Source organism: Equus caballus, chromosome 4, assembly GCF_041296265.1.
Source record: "Equus caballus isolate H_3958 breed thoroughbred chromosome 4, TB-T2T, whole genome shotgun sequence".
NCBI classification, from domain to species: domain Eukaryota; kingdom Metazoa; phylum Chordata; class Mammalia; order Perissodactyla; family Equidae; genus Equus; species Equus caballus.
The window spans coordinates 67,247,802-67,273,006 of record NC_091687.1 but is presented as its reverse complement, the minus strand read 5'-3'; the positions used below and the strand labels follow the sequence as shown (position 1 = coordinate 67,273,006).

General features: G+C 40.3%; 1 protein-coding gene and 1 pseudogene across 2 annotated transcripts in view; one reads left to right on the top strand and one right to left on the bottom strand.

Moving 5' to 3' along the window:
- Nucleotides 1–449: 449 nt before the first annotated feature.
- Nucleotides 450–25,205, top strand: part of NT5C3A (5'-nucleotidase, cytosolic IIIA) — a 52,008-nt gene continuing 27,252 nt past the window's right edge. Inside the window, exon 1 of one of the 2 annotated variants that reach the window (XM_001500985.7) lies at nt 450–984. In XM_001500985.7, coding sequence (XP_001501035.3) covers nt 847–984 — 138 coding nt within the window. In that variant the 5' untranslated portion in view covers nt 450–846. The remainder of the gene's footprint in view (nt 985–25,205) is intronic. The other variant, XM_005609289.4, reaches the window with a different exon arrangement.
- LOC111773342 (U6 spliceosomal RNA) lies at nt 9,503–9,600 on the bottom strand (annotated as a pseudogene).

Sequence of the window (25,205 nt, the reverse complement as noted above, 5' to 3'; positions counted from 1 at the left end):
TTTTCCATAGTGGCTGCACCAATTTACTTTTCCGCCAACAGTGCACAAGTTTCCAATTCCTCCACAATCATCACCTCACCGGTAGTTTTCTGGTTTTTTGACAATGGTCATCCTAATATGTGTAAAGTGATATCTCATGGTGGTTTTGATTTGCATTTTCCTGATGATTAGTGATGTCAAGCATCTTTGCATAAGCTTGTTGCCCATTTGTCTTACTGGAGTCTTTTGCCCCTTTTTCTATTGGGTTGTTTCTGTCATTGAGTTAAAGGAGTTCTTTACATATTCTGGATATTAACCCCTTATCAGAAACATGGTTTGCAAATATTTTCTCATTCTGTAGGCAGCCTCTTTGTTATTTCCTTCACCGCCCTGCAGTCTGTCATAACTCTTTATAGTCAATGCTACTGCGCAAGTTGGAACGCTGCGCCCCGAGGCCTTCTGGGGGTTGTAGTCCAAAGTTGCTGAGGAGGATGGAAGGCGGAGGACTTTTTCTGAGGAAGCGCGGTTGGCATCAGATTTCTACTGGGCGAAGACGGAATGAACCACCGCCTGGTCCTCATTAGCAGAGAGAAATAATAAAGTTCCCGTTTTTGCCCTGGGACAGTTCCTCAGACTTTGGCTCTGGGAAAGACCCACTTCCCACCTCTGCCCCGGACGCAGGCCACGCCCCTCCCGCTCCTTCCCGTCCCCAACCCTCGGCGTTCGTGGGTGGGGCTTTCCGCGGGGGCGGGACTCGCGTAGAGGGGGCGGGGCGTCCGGCCTTCGCCGCCGAGCCGCGCTTCCGAGGCCCACAGCCGCTCAGTGACCTGTTTTTTTTCCGGCCGGGAGAAGCTGGAGGCCCTGTCCATGGACCGGGCGGCGGTGGCGAGGGTGGGCGCGGTAGCGAGCGCCAGTGTGTGCGCCCTGGTGGCGGGGGTGGTGCTGGCCCAGTACATATTCACCTTGAAGAGGAAGACGGGGCGGAAGACCAAGATCATCGAGATGGTGAGTGCCGGGGGTCGGCGCGCCTTACGGGAGAGGGGCCGCGGGCCGGTCTGTCCGGCCTCCGCTTCTCGCGCCTGCCGCTGCCGGGATGCGAGGGGTGCACAGGGAGCGCGTTCGTCCCGCTCGCGGCGTCCCCGCGGGCCCGGTGATCTGGTCTAGACCCTTGACGGCGGCGCTTGGATTCCCGTTGCCTTTGTTCTGTCTCCATTTGAAACAGAAAGGCACCAAATGGGGCATTCGGAAACCAGCTACCTCCTGCTGAAAAACCCGTTCTCCGGAGATAACTGAGCGTCCTGGGCAGGTTGCTCCCTCCTGCCCGCATCCCGCGTCAAACCCTTGCAACTAATCCATTCCGACTGAGCTGTTGTTTTCGCACCGTAGCTAGGACGAGTTAGATTATGAAAAGGTGTAACTTCGCAGTGGTTAAAAGAATGCCAGTTAACCGAGTTGGAGTTCAGAATGGTTTATTTTGTATTTGAAGCTTATTCTTTCTCGTCTCAAACTGCCAAGAAATATCGTTTCCCCAAACCTATTGCATAACATTATTTTAGAAATTTATTTCCAATTTTATTATAAGAGAGTTTCCATAATTCCATTTGAGGTGCATCAGAAGCAGTATGTGCTCCGAAGTTGGGGATGTTTTTAGTTTTTTTAAAGTTAGAGCCCACTCATCAAGATAAGTTACCCACTGAGTTGCATTCTAATGTACTTACTGGACTGCAGAATCCCGTGAATACTCCCGATGATGTGCGACACACGTGAACATCTGCGGTCAGGTATTAATATTGACAATAAGTTGACAGTCTACCACTATACCTAATAATATCGTTTTAGGTTCATATACTTAGAATACTTAAGCCTCTGTCATGTTCTAATTGAGCAAAGAAACTATTTGTCCTGTTGGTTGCTGTTGGCCCCAGGTTGGATACAGAAATAACTAACAGTAAAAACTAACTAAAAGTAAAAAACAAGTGTTAACTCTCACGTGTCATATTGCCAGTAATATTCCTAGGTTTTGTTTATTGCTATAATTAAATTATTCTTAGGTTATTACTACTTATTTTCTCCACTTCTGTAACACCGGCAGCAAACGTTTGTTTCTTTTTTGAGGAAGATTAGCCCTCAGCTAACATCGGTGCCCATCTTCCTCTACTTTATATGTGCGATGCCTGCCGCAGCATTAATAAGTGGTACCTAGTTCCGCACCCGGAATCTGAACTGGCAGAACCCCGGGCCGCCGAAGCAGAACATACCAACTTAACCTCTGTGCCACCGGGCCGGCCCCAACAAATGTTTTCATGTCAGAAATTTCATTTTGTTTATGTTGCTGTTGACAAGCTAATAATCCATAACCAATCTATAAATCAAAATTGGAGTGAGTTTATTATGAGCCAGATGTGAGGACCCTATAGCCTGGGAGAGTCTTTCCACAAAGGAACAGAGCACTCTAAAGAAGACAGTGTGTACAGAGTGGTTATATACCGTCAGAGAGCATGTTTAACATGAGATTGAAATGTTCCTTTTACAGTAGTCACGAGATAACCCTGTTGGCACAGCAGGTAGTAGGTCTGCTGTCTTGGTGGACACAGCAAGTAGCAGGTATGTTGTCTCTAGCTGGGTGGTCACAGGTGAGCACAGCAATCAATTCCTAGCCTAGAGAGAGATGCTTGTCCTTAAGGAAGTGCCAGTGTGGGGGAAATTGCACCTTTATCTTAAGGGCATTTGTTCTTGTCTTTGGGACATAGCAAATGCTTAAAGCAGATATACAGTGCATGCTCAACTGCCACATCAGGCCCTTTGGGAAAAATAGGCTCAGGCCAAATTACGTTTACACCAAATGGCTTCCTCATATATTCCAGTATATCCTATTGCTTTCCATTTGTTTATCACTGTCCTGTTTAGAGAACTTTAGCTTTCTTTTGCCCCAAAACAAAAATTTATAATGCATATGTGAAAAAAACTAATTGCCATACCCTCCTGTATGTACTTAAACTGTGGATTGGTCTGTTATATCACTTCTCCTCTAAACCAAGTAGAGCTTGGTGAAAATTGGTGCTTTCACAAAATCCCATGATGATAACATCATAAGAACAGTTTGCCATCTTTTGTGAGAAATACTGAAGGCCCACCAGGCAGACCAACTTTACTTATTTATAGTATAGAAATCAGTCAGTCTTTACATATACATATGTATGCCCATGTTGTATTAATTCACTTTGCAATATATGTGCAGCAGCCTGCTAGTAGCTTTTAAAAGGAAAAAGTCAAAAGAGCTTTGTGGTTTTAACTTCTAAGTTTAATAGATGACTCTTCAGATGGGATAAATATTTGATTGGGAGTCTAAAGACGTGGGTTCAAATCCTGGTTTTATCTTTCTCTAATAGCTATGGTTTAGGGGGCGTGCTCTGCCCACCCCTTGCCTTAGAGAATCAGTACAAACCCATGGATGTCCAGTTGACATAGCTCAACCTGGTCTCAGGTAATGGAACCAGCGATAACTACCTAACCAAGGAGGGCCTATCCATAGCTGGCTAGGCAACTAAATGACTTCTGGTACTGGGCTCAAGATGATGCACTGCTTTAAGAGTTTTTAACTGAGAGACACAGAGGAGTTGCTAGTGGGCTGTGCATGCTACAACTGAAATGTCCTGCAGGACAGCAAGATAAATATATTAGGAAGCCCAGCAGAAGACCTGCTTGTGAAATTCGGAGCTCGGAGATAAGAGCAGCCATTTCATGAAGTTCATGTTTCTTTCCTTCTACGCCTAATTACTCATCCTTTTTTGTCTTCTCTGAGACCTTGTAACAACCAGCGCTACCTATGAATGGAGCTAGTTTGGGTAAATTTCTCTTCTGTGCACGCCACATCTCTTTAAGATTACTAATTAATTTATCATAGTCAATACACTTTTTTTAAATAAATTTTTTATTTTAGAACAATATTTTTACCCTATTACTGACATCTGACATTAGTATGGTACATTTGTGGAAAGTAATGAACAAATATTCATACATTTTGAAATATCCATACTTTGTTCATATTTCCTTTGTTTTTACCTAATATCCTTCTCTGTCCCAGGATTCCATTCAGAATACCACGTTACATTTAGTCATCATGTCTCCTTATCTCATGTTGGCTGTGACAGTTTCTCAGATTTTCATTGTTTTTATATCTGTGCTACAATAAGAAATACATCTTTGCTGGCACATAGCTCCTAAAGCCCTTGGACTCTGGGAAGTGTTGAGTGTCTTTTATATGCTAATGAGGTGGATTTATGTTTGCGAGTCCCAAAATGGCTTCAGGATGGGAGCTGGTTGCCATAAAAATCAAGGCATAATTAGTGGACTGGAACTTTTAGCCCCACGACCCTCACTTCTGTGGAGGGGAGAAGGGCTGGAGTTTGAGTTAATCACCTTTGTCAATGATTTAATCAGTCTTGCCTACATAACAGAACCTCCGTAAAACCCCTAAAGGAGGGCATCCAGGTTGATGAATACCTCAAGGCGCTGATAGGGAGGTGTGCCTGGAGAGGGCCTCGACGGCTGCACCCCTTCTCCCATACCTTGCCCTATGCTTCCCTTCCGTTTGTGTTCTTTATAATAAACCTGTAATAGTGAGGAAAGCACTCTCCTTTGTTCTATGAGTTGTTCTAACAAATTATGGAACCTGAGGAGGGGGTTGTGGGAACCCTCGAATTTAGAGCTGATCAGTCAGAAGTACGGGTGGCAACCTGGGACTTGAGACTGGCATCTGAAGTGGAAGCAGACGTGTGGACTGAGCGCTTAACTCACGGATCAGTCACTAACTCTAGATAGTGTCAGAATTGAATTGAATTGTCTGGAGAGTTGAGGAATTGGTTGGTCTGAGGAAAAAATCTATATATTTGGTGTTGTGCGTAGAAATAGTTCAATGTAAAACATTTAGTAATATCTAGCCCATTTGGGGGTTGTTAGTGCCGTCGAGTCAATTCCAGCTCCTAGCAACCTCGTGTACAGCAGAGCTAAACCTGGCCCAGTCTTTTCATACACACCTTCCGTTGCTATATCACACAATACTCCACTGTTATTCATGGGGTTTTCATGGGCAATTTTCTCAGAAGTGGAATGGCCAGATCCTTCTTCCCAGCCTATCTTAGTCTGGAAGCTCCACTGAAAACTGTCCACCATAGGTGACCCTGCAGGTATTTGAAATACTGGTGGCACAGCTTTCAGCATCAGAGCAATACGCAGCTGCCACATTATGACAACCAGCAGACAGGTGGTATGGCTCCCTGACCTGGAAACGAACGTAGGCCATGGCAGTGAAAGCACTGAATCTTAACCACTAGATCATCAGGGCTGGCTATCTGGCTCATAGTAACTTCTTAATAAATAGTAGTTGTAATTATTGTACCCAAACAGAGACTACCAGCCCCTCTCACATCCTACAATCATTTTTCCTTATGGATACTCATAAGGCATAATTTTTAGCCACTCATCTTATTTTCTCTTGTCTTTCTTTCTCTTAAGCTTTCATTGTAAAAACTACTCTTTTCTTTTTTTTTCTCCTGAGGAAGATTCACCCCGGGCTAACATCTGTTGCCAATCTTCCTCTTTTTGCTTGAGGAAGGTTCACCCTGAGCTAATGTCTGTGCCAGTTTTCCTCTATTTTGTATGTGAGTCACCACCACAGCGTGGCTGCCAACAAGTGGTATAGGTCTGTGCCCGGGAACCGAACCCAGGCTGCTGAAGCAGCACGTGCCAGACTTAACCACTAGGCCATGTGGCTGGCCCCTTTTTGGGAGCGTGGGGAGGAAGATTGGCCCTGAACTAACACCTGTTGCCAATCTTCCTCTTTTTTCTTGGGGAGTAGTGGCCGTGAGCTAACATCTGTGCCAGTCTTCCTCTATTTTGTATGTGGGTTGCCACCACAGCATGGCTTAATGAATGGTGTAGGTTAGCGCCCAGGATCCGAACCTAAGAACCCAGGCCACCAAAGTGGAGTGCACTGAATTTAACTATGCCACTGGGCTGGCCAAAACTACTCTTTCTAATTATCCCCAATAAGGATGACTTGCAGTTTTTGTAAACTGGACCGAAAAGGTAAAAGTTGCCAAACATGTACATAGAAGTTTATACACATGCAGTAGAATTTTGCACAGTAGAATTGGTATTTGGTGATGAATTGTATTTGGGAATGAATCACAGTATACAGTTGTAAGCCTGAATTCCTCCCTTCCTCTGTCCTGTCTTGGATTCCTGCAAGTTTCCAGTCCTTCCTCATATCTATTGACCGTGACTTCTCTCACTTGCTACTCAGTTTTAACTCATCCTTCCAATCAAGCATGCCTAGGCGGATATGACCTGTTCTCTCTGTGGCCTTTTTGGCCAGGAATGGCTACTCTCTCAGTAAAAACACAAATTCTTGAACAAAGTTTGAGCACTGATTGGAAGTTTCCTGCCAGGCAGAGAAGCCCATTCCAACACAGAGTTTAGAAGGATGAGGCTCCAAGGGAGGGAAATGTTGTCATGTGTACTTTTCATGTAACTTTTTAATATTGAATGATACGTGACAACTTTAATGTTTTTACTTGGTTGATTTTTTTTTTTTAATTTACAAAGAACTCTTTTTTTTTTTAGATTTTATTTATTTCTTTTTCCTTCTTCTCCCCAAAGAACCCCCAGTATGTAGTTATATATTCTAGTTGTGAGTGCTTCTGGTTGTGCTATGTGGAATGCTGCCTCAGCATGGCCTCATGAGTGGTGCTGGGTCTGCGCCCAGGATCCGAACTGGCAAAGCACTGGGCTGCCGAAGCGGAGGGTGCACACTTAACCACTGAGCCATGGGCCCGGCCCCCTACTTGGTTGATTTTTATTCCTAGACATTGCTTCTATATTTTATTCTCTCCAGATAGCATTTGTCCACTTTCCAATTAATTTAGCCTAAGTATAAAAATATTAACAGAAATAAAATTTTAGGGAAATAGTAGGAACTGTAATTTTTCCTCATAAAAGAAAAACCCAGGGGGCCAGCCTGGTGGCTCAGTGGTTAAGTGTGCACGTTCAGCTTTGGCATCCTGGGGTTCACTGGTTCGGATCCCGGGTTTAGACATGGCACCGCTTGGCACGCCATGATGTGGTAGGCATCCCACATATAAAGTAGAGGAATGTGGGCATGTATGTTAGCTCAGGGCCAGTCTTCCTCAGCAAAAAGAGGAGTATTGGCAGTAGTTCGCTCAGGGCTAATCTTCTTCAAAAAAAAATGTGTGTGGTTAGCCATTGGGATTGGGACAGCACCAATGAAACTCCTATTTTTGGCATATAAGATGCAATGACTTTCAAGAGGAAATTATTTTAGAGTAAAAACACCTATTTTAAATGTTTGTATACATATGTTTATGCATATATATGCTATTTATAAGAATTTGTCTTATTCTTTCTGGATTATGGTGGAAGAAATCTTGGAGGAGTTTTTACCAGATTTTGTGAGTAAATGATATCTTTCCTGTCCAATAGTTACCCTACACAGAACTCAACTTTTCTATAGCTTCAAGAATCTCAGTTTTCCCCACTGTTCCTCTAGTCACTATCCTTGTTAGATGGGTTATTTAAAAGTGTAGATTTTATTTGTTTTTATTAAATTTTGCATTTGGCTATCCAAATCTACTTTGATCTCTCAGTAAAATAATTTATACTTTGGTGTTCCATTGTATTCATTCCAGAGACTAATTTGGGAAATTTAGTGTCATATGGGAAGCAAATGCAGTGCCCTTAATATATTGGTAACAAATTGGCCAACTTTTCTAATTATATAAAATTCCATATGCTTAATTTGTGCTTTTGAAGTTGTTTTAGAAAGCTGAGAATATTTTTTTTTAATCTACAGCTTTAAAAGAAAGCTCTAAAACTGACTTTTGAGTTTAAGGCCCATCTATATATGTCATTCTTCTGTTTGATGTTAAAATAAGTTGGATCCAGACCTTTCCTTGTAAGAGTTTAAAAGCTAAAATAAATTACGTTCATGGAAAAGAATGACTTCATTTGATAGACTATTCACTAAATGGAAAGAGCTAGCTGGTAAGGACAAACATTTCCAGCCTCACATCTTTATTCAGGGAAATAGAATTATAGTCTTCAAACTAGAGAGAGATTAAAGGTTTATTATTAAAAAATAGAGTTAAATTAAACAATCTCAAAGATCTCTTCAAAAGATGTGATGGGTTGTAGAATAGACATGCAAGGAATATAAATAGAACACAACTTTATTTTTCTTCCTTGTGGCCCCTTTAAAGTTTATTTGGTGGTGGTAATCTTTCTCACCCCTGATGACAGGCCCATGGGTTTTTTGCTCACTCTCAGGTAAAAGATAGTCTTTTAAATCACAAGCAGCCAATCTCATTTCTGTTAATAGAAGTGGCTAGTCTTATCTATTATTCACAATTTCAGTTTTAATTCTGAGGTGAGACTTCTAGATGGACATTACTAGTGCTCCCCAATATTTTTAGTTCTTCTCCCCTTCTAGTTATGAACAGATGCACAGCTGTCCATATTCTTTCCTCCTGCTGGAGCAAACCCTGAAGCATCATGTTGAGATGGAGATGACACAGTATCAAAGCAGCCTGGAAAGTTGAACCAATACACGGAGGACAGCTGCCCTGGAGAGTCATCTGGACCCATATTGGACTTTGTGTGAATGAAGAATAAACTTTCATGTGAAGGAACTGCAATTTTTGTGTTGTTACTTACTGCACCATAACCTAACGTGATTAATATAGACTTCTTCACCACCACCAGGCTATGATTTACTGCAGGTGGCTTCTCCCTTCCCTAGTTAATGGTAGGTAGTGATCTGGGATGGGAGAGGAGGAGGTCATAGTTAATCTCTCTCTCTCTCTGCTGCTCTTCCTTCCCCTACTAGCCATTGCTTCAGACTTTTGAGTCAGTGGAGTAGGAGGAAGGGGGCAGCATTGATTTCAGTAAAGAATGAGATATTTGACTGGATAGGTTTGTGCTCTCTGGGCCTGCAAGATATTTAAAGTTGACTTTCTCTTATTCTTTCACTGTATCCCCTTAATGTGGGCAAAGAATTTCCTTTGGTACCCTGCTGCCCCTCAGCCTGATTTTTTTTTTAAGTGACCCACTCCATACAGGCTCTTGCTTTCGAAGTCCATCCCTCTCAGGTGGCTCTTTGTGGCTGGATATAAATAGATTCCTGGCTGGTTTCCTCCTGTGTGGTCCCCGTCCAGTCAGTAGGAAGCATTCACTCATCCCTACCTCAAACTAGGAGTACAGGCCATTACAACAAAGTCCCCGCCCACCTTTTAAAAGTTCAGCTTTATTGAGGTATAATTGACAAAATTGTAAGATATTTAAAGTATACATCCCGGTCATTTGATATGCATATCTACTGATAAAGATTCCCCCCATTGAGTTAATTAATACATCTGTCACCTCACATATATATCTTTCATTATTATGAGAACATTTAAATTCCACTTTTAGTAAATTTCAGTTATGCAGTACAGTGTTACCAACTGTAAAAAATATGGAATGCTTCACAAATTTGTGTGTCATCTTTGCACGGAGACCATTCTAATCTCATTCCACTTTTAGTGTATGTGCTACCTAGTGGAGCACAGGAAAGTCACTTCTGCCCCACTGCGTATCGTTCTGTACCGTGGATCAGATACCCATCCTCCACTTTAAACACATTTCAAGTTCTTGAAGTGACCCCATGAAAGACTCCTCTTGCCAGCTTGGTGAGAAGGTAGCACTCCACCATACCCACCCCTTGAAGGCAGAGGGCAAATCTAACACAGCAACAATTCTTCACACATGCTCTCTTCCTTCCCTCTTTTCACCCTTTTTTATTCATTAAGTGGGTGTGGGCCCAAGAATCATGGAACAATTGTCTACATTTCCTTATTAACTAACATCCTTGGGGAGTTTCTTCCCCTCACCTTAGTATGATACCTCTCATATTGGTTCTTGAATTGAACCCAAACAGGAAGGTTCCTAATTTAATATCCTATTACATAAGTTTAACATTCTATGAAAAATTTTTAGATGTCACACTTTGTTAGGGGCTGAATTGTGTCCCCCAAAATTCATATGTTGAAGTCCCAACCCCTGGTACCTCAGAATGTAACCATATTTGGAGATAAGGTCTTTAAAGAGACGACTAAGTTAAAATGAGGCTTTAGGGAGGGACCCTAACCCAGTATTGCTGGTGTCCTTATAAGAAGAGGAAGAAAAACCAGGGGCACACATACACAGGATGAATTTATGAATGAGGCAGCAAGAGAGTGGCCATCTGCAAGCCAAGGAAGAGGCCTCCGAGGAAACCAAACCTGCCAACCTTGGTCGTGGACTTCCAGCCGCCAGAGCTGTGACAAAATAAATTTCTGTTGTTTACGCTGCCCAGTGTAGTATTTTGTTATGGCAGCCCTGGCAAACCACCACTCCTTTTGTTTGTTTGTTTAAAGAGAGTCACAAATATTTTTTGTTTTGTTTTCTTTTTTTGTTTGATGAGCATATGTCATTTTTTTCTCAAAAGTTATTCTTGCCCAGAGTCAATTTTTAGCACTCTAATAAAAAAGAAATCACGCAGTCTTTTGTTTAGAAAGTTAGATGTATTTTATCTGTAATGAGAAAAAACTGAGTCCCACCTCAAAATGAAAGCTATACAATGTTATTTTCTGCAAACTCTCTGTGTCACTGAACCTCAAGTTAAAATGAGTATGAAGTCGTTTGAGAAGCTTATTTTAAAATACACATGTCAGATTCTCATTTGTAGCACGTGTCAGCACTGCTGTGTTACAGTGTATTTTAGTGCCTAACGTGATTGACAACTTGCTCATGATTCTTATGAGATGTAAAAAATGATAAACCTAATCTAGCCAATACATTCATCAAAAAGAAATCCTAATTATACATATTTGAAAGGAAGAGACTAAATTCTCCACTTACAATGTAATTGTCTACCTTGAAAATCCTAATGAACCAACTGAAAATCTGTTAGAATTAATGCATTCATTAAGGTGATCAAAAAGATTAAAGTACAAAAATCTGTAACATTCTGATACACCAGCAAAAATAAATTGAAAGTCTGATAGAAAATGACTTGTTCACAGTAGCAACCAGGAAAAAATTTTAAAATGCTGTGGAATTTTAAGCCCTTGCCTTTGAAGGAGACAAGGTATATATAAACATGAGGAGTTAAATAACAGACAAAGACAGTAATTGGGAATGTATGTAAGACGGATAAGCCTGGGACCGGCCCCGTGGCCGAGTGGTTAAGTTCGCGCCCTCCTCTTCGTCGGCCCAGGGTTTCACTGGTTCAGATCCTGGGCTTGGACATGGCACCGCTCATTAGGCCATGTTAAGGCGGCGTCCCACGTGCCACAACTAGGAGGACCCACAACTAGGGTATACAACTATGTACTGGGGGGATTTGGGGAGAAAAAAGCAGGAAAACAAAAAGATTGGCAACAGTTGTTAGCTCAGGTGCCAATCTTTAAAAAAAGAAAGATGATAAGCCCTGTGAAAACTTATTCAAATATTTATTTGCATATCCGTTGTATGCAACCACTGTTCTAGCCATTTGGGTACAGCAGTTAAGAAAACACAAAAATCCCTGTCCTGTGGGTGCTGGGGTTCAGAATGGTCAGAGAAAGAAGAGTTAATATTTAGGGAAGTTGGAAGAAGTAGGACTTGAGTTGGGCCATAAGGGTCAATGAAATGCAGAGAAATAAAGGATGTGAGAGAGCTTTGAGGCGCCTGGTAAAGTGAGCGTAGCGTAGCCAGAGGTAGATAACGAAGGGGACAATGAGTTGACAAATCCAGTTGGAAACAAAAATGCGTGTTACGAATTAAGGGATGATAGGAGACAAGGTTTGAAAGCAAGTGGAGTTAAATTTCAGAAAGCTTTTGATACCCTGCTTTAAAATTTTCTTGTAGATAATGAGGGTTGCTCATTGAAAGCAGCATTTTATAAATTCTGCTTGACTGGATGTAGAGACAGACAGGTGGGATCAATGATGATTCCAAAATGTCTCTTCCTCTCTGAGTAGCAAGATACAATTGACAGAAAGAGATGAGGACGGAGAGCTGGGATTGGATAGAACAGGAGTTTGTTTCCAGACGTGTTGGTTTTAAGGTGACAGCATGACACTTAGGTGGGAATGTCCATCAGGCATTTAGAGACAGAGGACTATACTAGGGAGAGGTGGAAAGTATTTTGGAAGTCACTTATATAGAAGTTAAAACTGAAACAGAGTCCGGCATGTGTTCTGAGAAGGAGAGGAGGGCTAAGGACCAAGGACTGAATTTTGCAGAAAATTCTCAGATAAGGAGCTGGAGAAAAAAACTAATTAAAGCAAGAAGCATGGTTTTAGGAGTTGCAGAATATTGAGTAGCTTTACAAAAGCCAAAAGGGAAGAGAATAGCCTAAGAAAAAGAGCAATCAAATATGGAAGGAGGGGCATGCGATTTACCAAGTCCAAGTTTTAATAGGGTGAACGAGGAGTAGAGTGATCCTGGCTGACCACACATTTGAGAACTTTTTTTGTAAAAGGATAGAGGAGGGGTTAATCAGAGAAAACCAGAATCAAGCAAAGGGGTTTTCGTTTTTCCCTAAAAGAAAAGGTTAAAAATGTTAGAAAAGGGTCTGATGTTCATGATTTGTATCAAATACAATTTGGATGATGGTTACTCTAAGTTTTAATTGTATCTTAAGTTACCATCCATTAAAAACCTTTACACTGATTTTTAAGAGCATACCATGCAAAATCTCATAATACTTTTAGGATAATGCTTCTAGCATCATTTAAGATTTTTTTTTCTTAATGCATTCTGCTATGAGTGAATTGAATACAGTAGTTTCCTCTTATCCGTGGTTTCGCCTTTTATGGTTTCACTTACCTGTGGTCAACTGCAGCCTGATAATATTAAATGGAAAATTCCAGAAATAAACATTTCCTAAGTTTTAAGTTTGGCACTGTTCTGAGTAGTGGGATGAAATCTCACGCCCTCTCACCCAGTCCCACCCGGGGTGTGAATCATCCCTTCGTCAAGCACATCCACGCCGTCTACACTACCTACCCGTTAGTCACGTGGTAGCCCTCTTGGTTATCAGATCGATTGTCAAGGTATCACAGTGCTTGTGTTCAGGTAACCTTATTTTACTTAATAATAGCCCCAAAGTGCCATATTTTGCTGTTTAAAAATCTTGCTTTAGGGCTGGCCTGGTGGCGCAGTGGTTAAGCTTACACGTTCCACTTCTCGGCAGTCTGGCATTCGTTCAGATCCTGGGCGCAGACGTGGTACCACTTGGCACGCCATGCTGTGGTAGGCATCCCACATATAAAGTAGAGGAAGATGGGCATGGATGTTAGCTCAGGGCCAGTCTTCCTCAGCAAAAAAGAGGAGGATTGGCAGCAGTTAGCTCAGGGCTAATCTTCCTCAAAAAAAAAAAAAAAAAATCTTGCTTCATTGTGATCATGGCTGCTGACCCGCAAATTGGTTTGGGATAGAGGGACGTTCACTGATGTAATGTACATACATTTTACAAATGGTCAACCTGACATCTCAAATTCCACTGTATTAGCATAACTTTTGAACCACTGATAGTAAACATTCTGTACAGAGAAATGCTTAGTTCTTCATATGAAGAAGTAAGAGAGTCAAAGGAGTATAAACTCATGACTGAAGATATATTGGGTTATTAACTTTGTTTCAAATTAGTTTTAGGAAGTATTTGAATTATCGGCTTATTTGGTTTTTTTAAATTATTTTATTTCAAGATGTTTTATTTTATTCTGTGTCAATTTCTAGAGCAAGGCCAATCCTTGACACAAATGACACAAATTATTTATTTGTAAAACTTACACATTTTAGTCAGATTCATTTTTTTATCTAGCAGTTTATTTATTCTGTTCACCCAGTGAACAGTGATGAGACTTAATCTAGAGTATTTCATTCTCTTATTTTATATTTCAGAATTTATTTGATCAAACTATAGTATTTAGGTGTAAAATAACCTTGGATCGTTTGACTTATGTAACAGGTATTTTGTGACTTTATTCTGCAGGTAAGATTTCTTTCGTTGTTTTGGTTTTTTTGCGGGGGTAGGAGGAATATAGGTAACTTTATGCTTTTCTGCAGACCTTCCGTTTTCTTTATTCATTAGGATTTTTGAGTAGCAAGAAATATTAGATTAAAACTGGTAAATTTTCATATACTCTAAAAGCTGATGGTCACTTATTTTATATATTCAGGTGAGAAATGCATTTTTAAATTAAAAATTCATTATTCAATCAACAAACATTTGTTGAGTACTTACCGTGTGATAAGCACTTTTTGAGATACACATGTGAATAAAAAAAAAGACCCAAACCTCAGAGAGTTTACAGTATAGGATAGGAGACCCATAGACAAGTACATAAGTAAAATAACCGTAACAATAATAATGGTTAATGTTTATTGCGTATTTCATATATTGCCCAAACTCAGGCCTAATGCTTTTTTTTTTTTTGGAGGAAGATGAGCTAACATCTGCTGCCAGTCCTCCTCTTTTTGCTGAGGAAGACTGGCCCTGAGCTAACATCCATGCCCATCTTCTCTACTTTATATGTGGGACTCCTGCCACAGCATGGCTTGCCAAGGGGTGCCATGTCGGCACCCAGGGCCCGAACTGGTGAACGCCGGGCTGCCGAAGCGGAACATGTGCATTTAACCGCTGTGCCACCAGGCTGGCCCCAGGCCTATTATTGTATATGTCAGTCTCACTCTTCACAGCAGTTCTGCGAGCTAGGTTCAAATTATTAGTACAACCCGCTCTACCACTCCTAGCCCCACCTCCGTTTTACAAGATGTAGAAATGTGCTCTAAGAGTTTAAGCAACAGGAGCTTGCTCATTGTCTCACAGCTAGTGAGAGGGAAAGCCCAGATTCAAACCAGGTCTCTTTAACTTCAGTCAGCGCTCTTATCCTCAAAGCTCGATAGAAATATGCAGAAAGTGCTTCAAGCACAAAAAATGGAGTGCTTAATCCTACTTAGAATATATAAATTGTGCTACAGAATTGTAATAGTTAAGTGGAGCCTTCAAACGTAAGTTTAACAGGAAGACAGAGAGCAGGGGCATTTTGGGCAGAAGGAATATCATGAACAAAGGCATGGGGCAAGTAGTATTGTGGCTACAGCATGAAAGGTGTATATTTGGAGGGAAGAGTTAGGGAATGTGGATAAAGAGGCCAAGTTATAAAGAAATCTTGTAAAGCCATTCTAAAGAATTTGCCCTTTAGGCAGTGAGGGGCCATCACATGTTCTTAAACAGGATAGTTGCATGCTCAAAACTGTGTTTTATAAAGATAACTTAAGACAAGGTGGAGTGGGAGAATAACGCCTGGAAATAATGAAGTAATTTAGGAAGATGACGGTATTCCTTGTGAAAGATGATTAGGGCCTAGACTAGGAAATGAGGGGTCAGAAGATAAACATTTCAAAGGTAAAATCAACACGACTTCGTGGCAGCACTAACTCTGGAGTCATACAGACCTAGCTTTGAACTAGGCTTTCTCGTTTATCAAGCTGTGTGATCTTGGGCAAGTTATTTAACCTCTCTGAGGCTCTGTTTCTTCATTTATTAATTGGGAGGTAATAATAGTACCTACTTCATAATTGTTGTAGTTGTAGAGATTAAGTGAAATAACACAGGGAATATAATTGCTTTCGTTTGAGAGCTTATGATTATTTATGATCATTAAATAAAGAAATTAATCACAGGCAGCAGCAACTTCAAGGTTACAAGGTAAACCTGGCTACATTATTAGCCAAGATAGAAAAAGGGGAAAGAGGGGCAGATTTGACGAGCAGCCAGGAGGCAGGGAAAATGTGGAAAAATAAGTGCACTTTGTTGTGTTAAGTTTGAGGTGATCAGGGAAGGGCCAAGTAGAAATGTCCATAAATTAGTTAATGTAAGTAAAGTGCTTAGAAAAGCATTTGGTTATTGTTGGTCCATATATTGGCCCATAGTAACCAAGATATATACATCACCTATTATTATTATGGCAACAGCTGCTGCAAATGTAGGGCTGGAGCTCAGAAGATAAATTGGGGCTAGAAACAGTATTTTCTCAAATGTCTAGTCTCTCAGCAGTATATTGGGAGAAAACTTGAGACTGCCGACATTTAAGGGCTGTTCAGTAAGGAAAGCAGAAAGCTGTCAGAGCTAGAATAACAGGAAATGTTTCCAAAAGAAGGGACAGAATCAGCAGTGTCCGTCCGCACAGGTTACAAGTTTGACTGAAAGGCTGTTGTAGCAGTGGGTTGAGCGGCTGCTAGAAAAACAGTGAAGTGAAGAAAACCAGAAAGTGATTGTTGAGTACAAGAAATACTTGTGGGCATGGGTTTTGCTTTGTTTTGTTTTTGAATGGTTGGCACATGAGCATGTTGGTAGGCCAGAAGGGCAGTGAACAGCGAGTGATTAAAGAAGTGAGAGAGGAAAAATCAATCCAGCTGAATTCCAGAGGAGACGGAAGGTAAAGGATAGAGAACACGGGTGGACAGATGCCTTTAGAAAAGAATAGAGAACATCTCTCTCTCTAAGAGAGTGTACTATTCATAGTGATTTCTAGGTGCTTATTTCCTCATATTCTTTTTTACATTATGGCATATTATTTTCAGCCTTACATTAACCACCTCCACGTACTTCATTCTGCACTTCTATCCCAGTCGACCTAATTTCTCTTACATTACCAGAATATCTTCTAGTTTTATTTTTTACCAGCAAATTATTTATTTTCTCTAGTAGAAAAGTAATCCCCAAAAAAGGTGAGGTGGTTTAATCTTATTCAGTTCTTTCCATATCTTTTATTCTCCCAAAGTAATTGGAGGAAGGTGGTCAGAAGGTACAAACTTCCAGTTATAAGATGAATAAGTCCTAGGGATGTAGTGTACGACATGACGGCTGTAGTTAACACTGCTGTATGATACATAGGAACATTGTTAAGAGAGTAAAGCCTGCGTTCTCATCACAAGGGAAAGGTTTTTTTTCTTTCTTTGCTTTTTCTTGTATCTATATAAGATAATGGACGCTAACTGAACTTATGATGATGATCATTTCACGGTATATGTAAGTCAAACCATTGTGCTGTACCCTTTAAACTTATACAGTGATGTATGTCAATTATAGCTCAATAAAACTGGGGAAAAAATTCTCCCAAAGTAAAAGTATCTAACAAATGAAATAAAACACAAGCATAAAACCAAAACATGTGTATAATCTTAACACTATCCCCTAAAGAGCAACAAGGAGGATGGGAATTATTTAGACAGTGGGGTAGAGGAGATGGAACTGTCACTAAAAGCTTCCCAACCAGTTAAAATCGTCATTTCTAATTTAAACACATCTCAGCTATTTCTGGCTTCCTTGTGATATCAACAGTTGCTCCTTAAATAGCTGGTGCTGTTTTTGAAACTTGAGGATAGTGTATTTCCTTCCTGGAGATAAACTTCTAACAAAACTTCTTCCTTTCTTCTATCTTAAGATACTATCAGATGTTCTCTGGGTCTTTGTACTGAGTGAGCACAAAGCCCGGCCGTTGAGTCTGTATTTAAAGGGAGGGGGGAAACCAAGATTTAAACAACTGCCTTAGTGGATCAACACTATCACGTAGGCTTTCAATATGTCTCTATATCTCAACTTTGATCTAATTTATATCAGTACTCAGATTTATGACCTTTTAGGACCTGTTTTGAATTCTTGATTTGTTTTGTGAAGCATGTTCTCTGAACTCCTGTGGCATTTCCTCACGATTTCTCATAATTTAGCAGTTACACTGTCTTAGGGTGTCTACTGTTGTGTGTGTTCACAGATCTGGATTGGTACATATTTCTTTGTCTTCCTTTTTGATTGATTGCACTTGACTAAGGGAAACAGAGATCAGAGATCCAAAATCAGTAGCTTTAATAAACAAAACAGATTTTATTTTTCTAATGTAATGAGAAGTCCAGAAAGTAGGCAGTTGCTGGGGTTGGTTTGTTTGTTTTTTGAGGAAGACTGGCCCTGAGCTAACATCCATGCCCATCTTCCTCTACTTTATATGTGGGATGCCTACCACAGCATGGCTTGCCAATCGGTGCCATGTCCACACCCGGGATCCCAACTGGTGAACCCCGGGCCGCCGAAGCAGAACGTGTGAACTTAACCGCTGTGCCACTGGGCCGGCCCCAGTTGCTGGTTGTTATTAAGAGGTACAAAGACATCAAGACAGAGGTCTTGGAAATTTCCTTGGCTTTTCTCACAGTCACGAGATGGCCGTTGCAGTCCTGGCCAACAGGTCCATCTCCCAGGCAACAGAAAGAGGAAGCTGGGAGAAGGATGTTTATTTCACTAAAGCAGAACTTTCCCCTTACATGTCATTGGAGAGAACAGTGTCATATGGCCGCCCTAACTGTAAATGAAGCTGAGGAATTTCTTTTTGGTTGAGCAAATTGCCACCCTCCAACAAAATTGAGATTCTGTTAGTAAGAAAGAAGGGAAGGATGTGTTTCAGTTAGGTAATTAGCAGTCTGCCGTGCTACACCATAGTGCCTATTTTGTTTCCATATCATTTGCCATTCAGTAAATATTGATTTAATATTTGATCAAATGAAAACACATATATATAATCTAATATTACTGGTGGTCAGTTGGCTGGTAGAAAAATAGAGCATTTCAGCTATTCCAAGTACTGGGTCAGACAGCAGCAAAGAATACAAACTCAGAATAGCTTTGATCCTCTGTCTGCCCCAAGCCTAACGATTTATTCATTTACACATGAAATGTCTAGACCTTAAATAGTTCTTGAGACATGGCCACTACCTTCGTACATGCTAATGAGATTTAGAAGCTAGTTTCTCAGTTATGTGTCACAACTAGCTTAAAAGCTAGAGTCCTAACAGTACTTCCTGAATGAATGACTATAAATGTTGTCAGAAAGATAACAAAAGGCTAGGTGGAGTTCAACGGAATAGGAGATTATATTGGGTAATATGTGATGGATGTGGTCGCATTTGAGGGGTAACAATCCTGATTCGTCCAATTTGAATAAAATATATTGTAAAATAAGGGAAACATTAAACTCTTTTTTTTTGAAGATTTAATTTAATTTATTATTTATTTATTTATTTATTTATTTATTTATTTTTACCTCTTCTCTCCAAAGCCCCTCAGTAGCTTGATGAGCTGCGCTAGGTCTGCCACCCAGGATCCGAACCTGCGAAACCCTGGGCCCCCGAAGCAGAGCACACGAACTTAACCCATTGGCCACGGGGCCAGCCCCGATGAAATTCTTAACATTGACAAAGAATATATAAGATCATTTCGAATCCTCAAATTTGCGAATATGGAAATGTTTGTACCAGGCATATGACTTTGTCCTTTCAAATCACATTTGTCATGTTTCCTGTGTGTTATCCTTTTGTAACAAGTTTAACCACATTTTCAGCTTCAGTGAAGTTTGATCTTTTATCTAGTGAACCATTTTTATGTTAGCTAGAATACTTCCCGAAACAGTTTTAGTTTTACAAACTATTTTTTTTCTTAATCCTTTTGTTGTAAATTCATTTATGTAACAGATGGAGCCACCCTTAAACCAGATACTAATATTTTTAATTTACCCAAGGATTCTCTTTTCTGGCTAAAAGCCATCATATCCTTAGATACTTTTACTTTCTTCATTTAGCAAGCCCTTCAGATGATTCTGACGCATGCTAAAGTTTGAGAACCATTGAAGTAGACAGTTTTAATTCTTGCACCCAAAAAAATTACACATTTTACAAGTCTCAAAACTTCTAGGTTAATTGCTCACACATAGTCAAAATTGGGGCTGCCAAACAATTACTGTGTGAAGAGAGAAAGCAAAGTGATGAGGATATATAAAAATGGTCACTTTCATTTACTCTGTTGGAGGCAGTACACATTGGTTAAATAAATTATAGTGCATGGTTAAATTACAGTGCATTTGTATAATATTGTGCAGCTTTAATAAACGAAAATAGGTCCAGCCTGGTGGTGTAGCAGTTAAGTTCGCATGTTCCACTTTGGTGGCTCCGGGTTCACAGGTTCGGATCCTGGGCATGGACCTAGCACCACTCCTCAAGCCACACTGTGGTGGTGTCCCACATGAAGTAGAGGAAGATTGGCAGAGATGTTAGCTCAGTGACAAATCTTCCTCAAGCGAAAATAGGAGGATTAGCAACAGATGTTAGCTCAGGGCCAGTCTTCCTCACACACACACACACAAGAGATAAAAACAAAAACAAACAGACAAAAGTAGATCTGAATGAGTTAATATTTTTAAAAAGTTCAAAAAATGGTAACTAGGAAAAAAAGCAAGTTGTAGAACAGTTGTGGTTCCAAAAGAGATACACATGGATATGCTTGTGTGTCATTGGAAAGTCTTGAAAAACGACCCTACAAGCTATTTATAGTTGTTACTGGTGACGGTGGGACTTGGGAGGATGGCACTGGGGAGGGAGATTTCAGCATTTCCATCCTTTACCGTTTCACACTGTTTGAAATAACGTGAGCGTGTATTTTATATATTTTTAAAAACTGGTTAATTAAAAGCAACAACATTTTTAAAAGTGTTTTGGGGCCACATTGTAGAAACATCTTTATTATCAGCAGTAAGGCGTTTGTAATTAATTTGCTAAAGAGCCTTTGAGTGTGTAATTTATTTCTTTTATTATTTTTTTTTCAGCACCAGTAGTCTAGTTTTTATCTGAGAGTGTGGTTTTCTTTTTAATAAAAAGATCTGGAATGCATTTTAGTGTAAGTCATCTGGTAGCTGAAGTACACTAAGTTAGCATAACTAGAATGAGGAGATGAGGAGTGGAGGGGAGAAAAAATTAATTTTCCCTCTGCCTTTCTAAGTTCTCCACTGGGGACCCTGTAACAAAAAACAGACTAACAAGAGAAAAACAAACACAAGTTTATTAACAAGTATACATGGGAGATACCCGGGGGAAATGAGTAACTTTCCTAGGTGGCTTAGAATTATACCATCTACAGCTAAAGACAAAAAGAGAGAAGGGTATGGGGAGGCCTGTTATGGGGTGGGGAGGAGGAAAAGTAGGATAAACATGAGTAAGGGTTGGTAGGCAGATTTATTTGTTTATTTTTTGGTGAGGAAGATTGACCCTGAGCTAACAGCTGTGCGAGTCTTCCTCTGTCTTGTATGTGGAAGGCCTTCACAGCATGGCTGATGAGTGGAGCAGGTCCCTGCGGGGATCTGAGCCCACGAAGCCAGGCTGCCTAAGCAGAGCACACAGAACTTTAACCACTTGACCACGGGCCGGCCCACCTGATAGGCAGCTTTAAATGCATGCCCTTTGATAGGAGTTTCTTGTGCTTTAGTCGTCCTTCTCTTCCTGCTACAGAGAAGGAGACACACTTATGGATGGTAATTTCCTTTATAAATGTAAATTTCCCTTACAAAAGGGTAACTTCTGCTCTGTTTTTGGTGCATCTCCTGTGTCTCCTCTTTGTCTGAAATAATCAAAGAATTAAAGAATCCGTATGCCAAAGAAGCATATGTTGAGGTGGCATATTCTGCCACCCTCGAGGAGCAGCAATTAAAATAAGCCTGGGTTAAAGAAAATGATGTCCTAGACTGCCATGGGAGCAGTAGACAGAAGAGGACAGAAAATTGACAGATTGCAGAGGTGAAATCTATAGGATTTGAAGGGGAGCAGAATTTGTAACCTCAAAATGTGCCTCTTTTGGCATAAGGATTATTTTGGGCTGATTTTTCTTTCTTTCTTTTTTTTTTTTTTTGAGGAAGATTAGCCCTGAGCTAGCATCTGCCCTCAATCCTCCTCTTTTTGCTGAGAAAGACTGGCCCAGAGCTAACATCCGTGCCCATCTTCCTCTACTTTTTTTTTTTTTTACAGATTTTATTTTTCCTTTTTCTCCCAAAGACCCCCAGTACATAGCTGTGTATTTTTAGTTGTGGGTCCTTCTAGTTGTGGCATCTGGGATGTCGCCTCAGCATGGCTTGATGAGCGGTGCCATGTCCACGCCCAGGATTCGAACTGGCGAAACCCTGGGCTGCCAAAGCAAAGCACGCAAACTCAACCACTCGGCCGCGGGGCCGGCCCCTCTACTTTCTTTTATATGTAGGACACCTGCCACAGGATGGCTTGCCAGGCGGTGCCATGGCCGCACCCGGGACTGAACTGACGAACGCCAGGCCAGCAAAGCAGAACGTGCGAACTTAACCACTGCGCCACCGGGCTGGCCTCCTGTACTGATTTTTCTTAAGAAACATTTTTTAAAATTAAAAAATAATTTTATAGCAGTTTGAATGTTCCCTATAGTTTATGGTAAATCATTTCCATATATTCCTCTTTTGTTTGTTTTTTAAATAATTCAGGTATCACATTACTTAGAGTTATTGACCTTAAGAAGCATATAAAGAATCTTAAATCCTAATTTAATCCTTATTCTCTTTTAAATGAGAAGTTGCCATTTTATACCTTCAGTATAACAACTTATTTGAAATCTAATGTCATAAACCTTACCTGATAGGTTTTGCCCTCTAAAAACAGCAATGGGGGAAATGTACACAATTCCATTTTTCTGTCAGCAGGTGGCAGACTTCTCTCTCTCTGTTATGGCCCAGTGGGTCATTTCTAAATTACCTTTCTTGTTTACTCTCCCAGTGTTACTTAAACTTGAAGGGAAGCAGAATATGCCACCCTAAAATGGGCATATGGATTATTGGGAGCTAAAGGCAATCAAGACCCCACAGACTCAGGAAAAGCTTTTTACCTCCACCGGAACCGCCTGAAAGAATTTAGAAGGAGTTCCTGTACCAGGAAAAGAGCTATTACCAGAGATAACTTTTTCATCTGAGAGACTTGCCAGCATGTCAGGGCAAAAGTTTGTTTACCAAGCATTTGCTCCACATCTTCCTGTGAATTGCCTTCCTCTCCTCTGAAGCCCAGGATGCCTACCTCTTTTCTCCTTAGCTCGGGATGTTAGTCTCAATTGCCTGGCTGTCTTTGGGTCTCATGTCTTTGTGGGGTCCCCACAGGTACAAAATTAAATTTGTTTTTGTTTTTCTTTTTTCCTATTAACCTGTCTTTTTAGTACAGGGGCGTCTCAGCCAAGAACCTAGGAGGGTAGAGGGAAAATTATTTTTCCTCCCCTACAAGCTATTAATCTATAAAATTTAAACCAAGTATAACAGTGTTCTGTCATCATATGTAGATGTAAATGCTGTTTGTCTGTTTCTTCCATGTATGTTTATCTTCCTCATTTTTAAGTTGCTAATAGGTTACAAAATTATTTAGCAGGTGATCGGAGAGTTGCTTAATTTGTTTGGCAAGTTCCTGCTTGTCAGTAGGTGGAAGTAGAGAGTCACATGACTAACATGATGTGGGTTCCTGCAAGATCCTTCCTGTCCCTATTTTATCTCCTCTGAAGCCTTGTCATGGCACAGCCCTTTCATTTACCTTACCTTAAACATCCCACTCAGGCTCGGCGTTCAGAATACCATCATCAAAAGAAATCATCATATTCATATACAGTCTTCCCCATGAACAGTTTGTCAGTTTATCTAGATTTCTCTGTCACACCCGTTAGCAGTCTAAGGGAATGAGACACTGTATAGATTTTGATGGAGGGAGACAGGAAAAATTTGAGAACCTCAGTGTTATAGCATAGCGAAATGTTACAAAATAGAAACCCACTGAAGTTACCTTAAGAACTACACTGGGCCTGAACTAGAAAACACTTAGAAGTGGATTCCCATTTGGGTTAATTTGGCACTGTCCTGTTAGCCTGTAACCAGGGAAAAGGAACTAACATTTTGAGATGTGTACTTAATGGCCACGTACATCCTGCATGTTTACCTTATTTAATCCTTAAAACACAGTCCAGCTGGTAACTGTGGTCGTAATTTTTTATTAATTTGCTTAGGAACTAGCTAGTAAGTAGCAGAGCCAGCATTCAATCTGATTCTAGCTCTCTCTGAAGCTTTTGAGTAAAGCGTGCTTCCAGTTGCGAATGAGAATTACTGCTTTAGTATGGTATTATTGTGTTGCTGGTCTTTAAAAATTTTATCTTTCCAAGCTAATTAAATACTTTATGCTATTTTGTCTTTTGTGCACAACTGTGTACTATATATATATATTTATATATATATGATTTTATCATGTGTTCCTAGTTTTGGTAGGATAAGAAAATCTAGCTAGTGTTCCATAATTATTATTCTATTGTTCTCCGTGTATTCTAAGTGTTGTGGCTTATCTAGTAAAGATATGCAGTATTTTCTTCCTTTAACAAATTATGTAATCTGTGATTTGAACACTAGACAATCTTGTCAGTGAATGAGGTCATGTAATACATAGCGTTTGAGAGTTTAGCAGTTAGTAAGTCCTTGGTTCAAATCTCAGCACTGCCGCAAGTTACTTCACTTGTTTAAGCCTCAATTTCCAGTTTTCTAGCATGTAGATTTACCTAAAAACTCTTCTGCCCCCTTGCTTCCTTCAGGGTATTACATTAAGAATATGTTCTGTCTTTGTACTTTTTATTTCACTTTGTGTTTTAAATAATTAGTTTGAGAGAATTCCAACAGTATATTATTCTAAATACTGTCTGCCTGGTTAGTTATTAAGATTAAAAAAGAGGTGATATACATAACAGTGCCAAACTATGTTCACAGCATAGTAGTTATTCAATAAATGTTCATTCTCTTATCTTCTCCCTTCTGTTAAGAAACACAGCTGTTCTTTTCCCAGCTTTCTTTTAGGCATGATGTTCTTTTATAGTAGGTTCATATTAAGTAATGCATTTAAAAATGATCTCAAAACCGTATTCTATTTGAGTTCTCAGATTTGGAGATAAAAGCGGAATGTCTAGTTATATCATACATCTTTCTTCAAGTTAAGAAGATTGGGAATAGGGAGATGTCCGGCAGTATGCCAGATTTTGAGGAACAGTTTTTAACCTGAGCATACTCTAGAAAACAGAGCCTGAGCCGCCTGCCTGCCAGCGTAACTGTGGCTGGTTAGACTGACCCGGGAGCACACTGGGAGGCTTGGCAGATATAATTACATCGTTTTCAGTCACTCAAATTTAATTTCACTAAAATTTGACGAGAAACATGGGTTATTGTAAAGGATAAAGCTTCTAGGTGTGTTTGACTGACTTTTGAAGCCCCTCTAATATGCTTACAACATGCACAGATCAT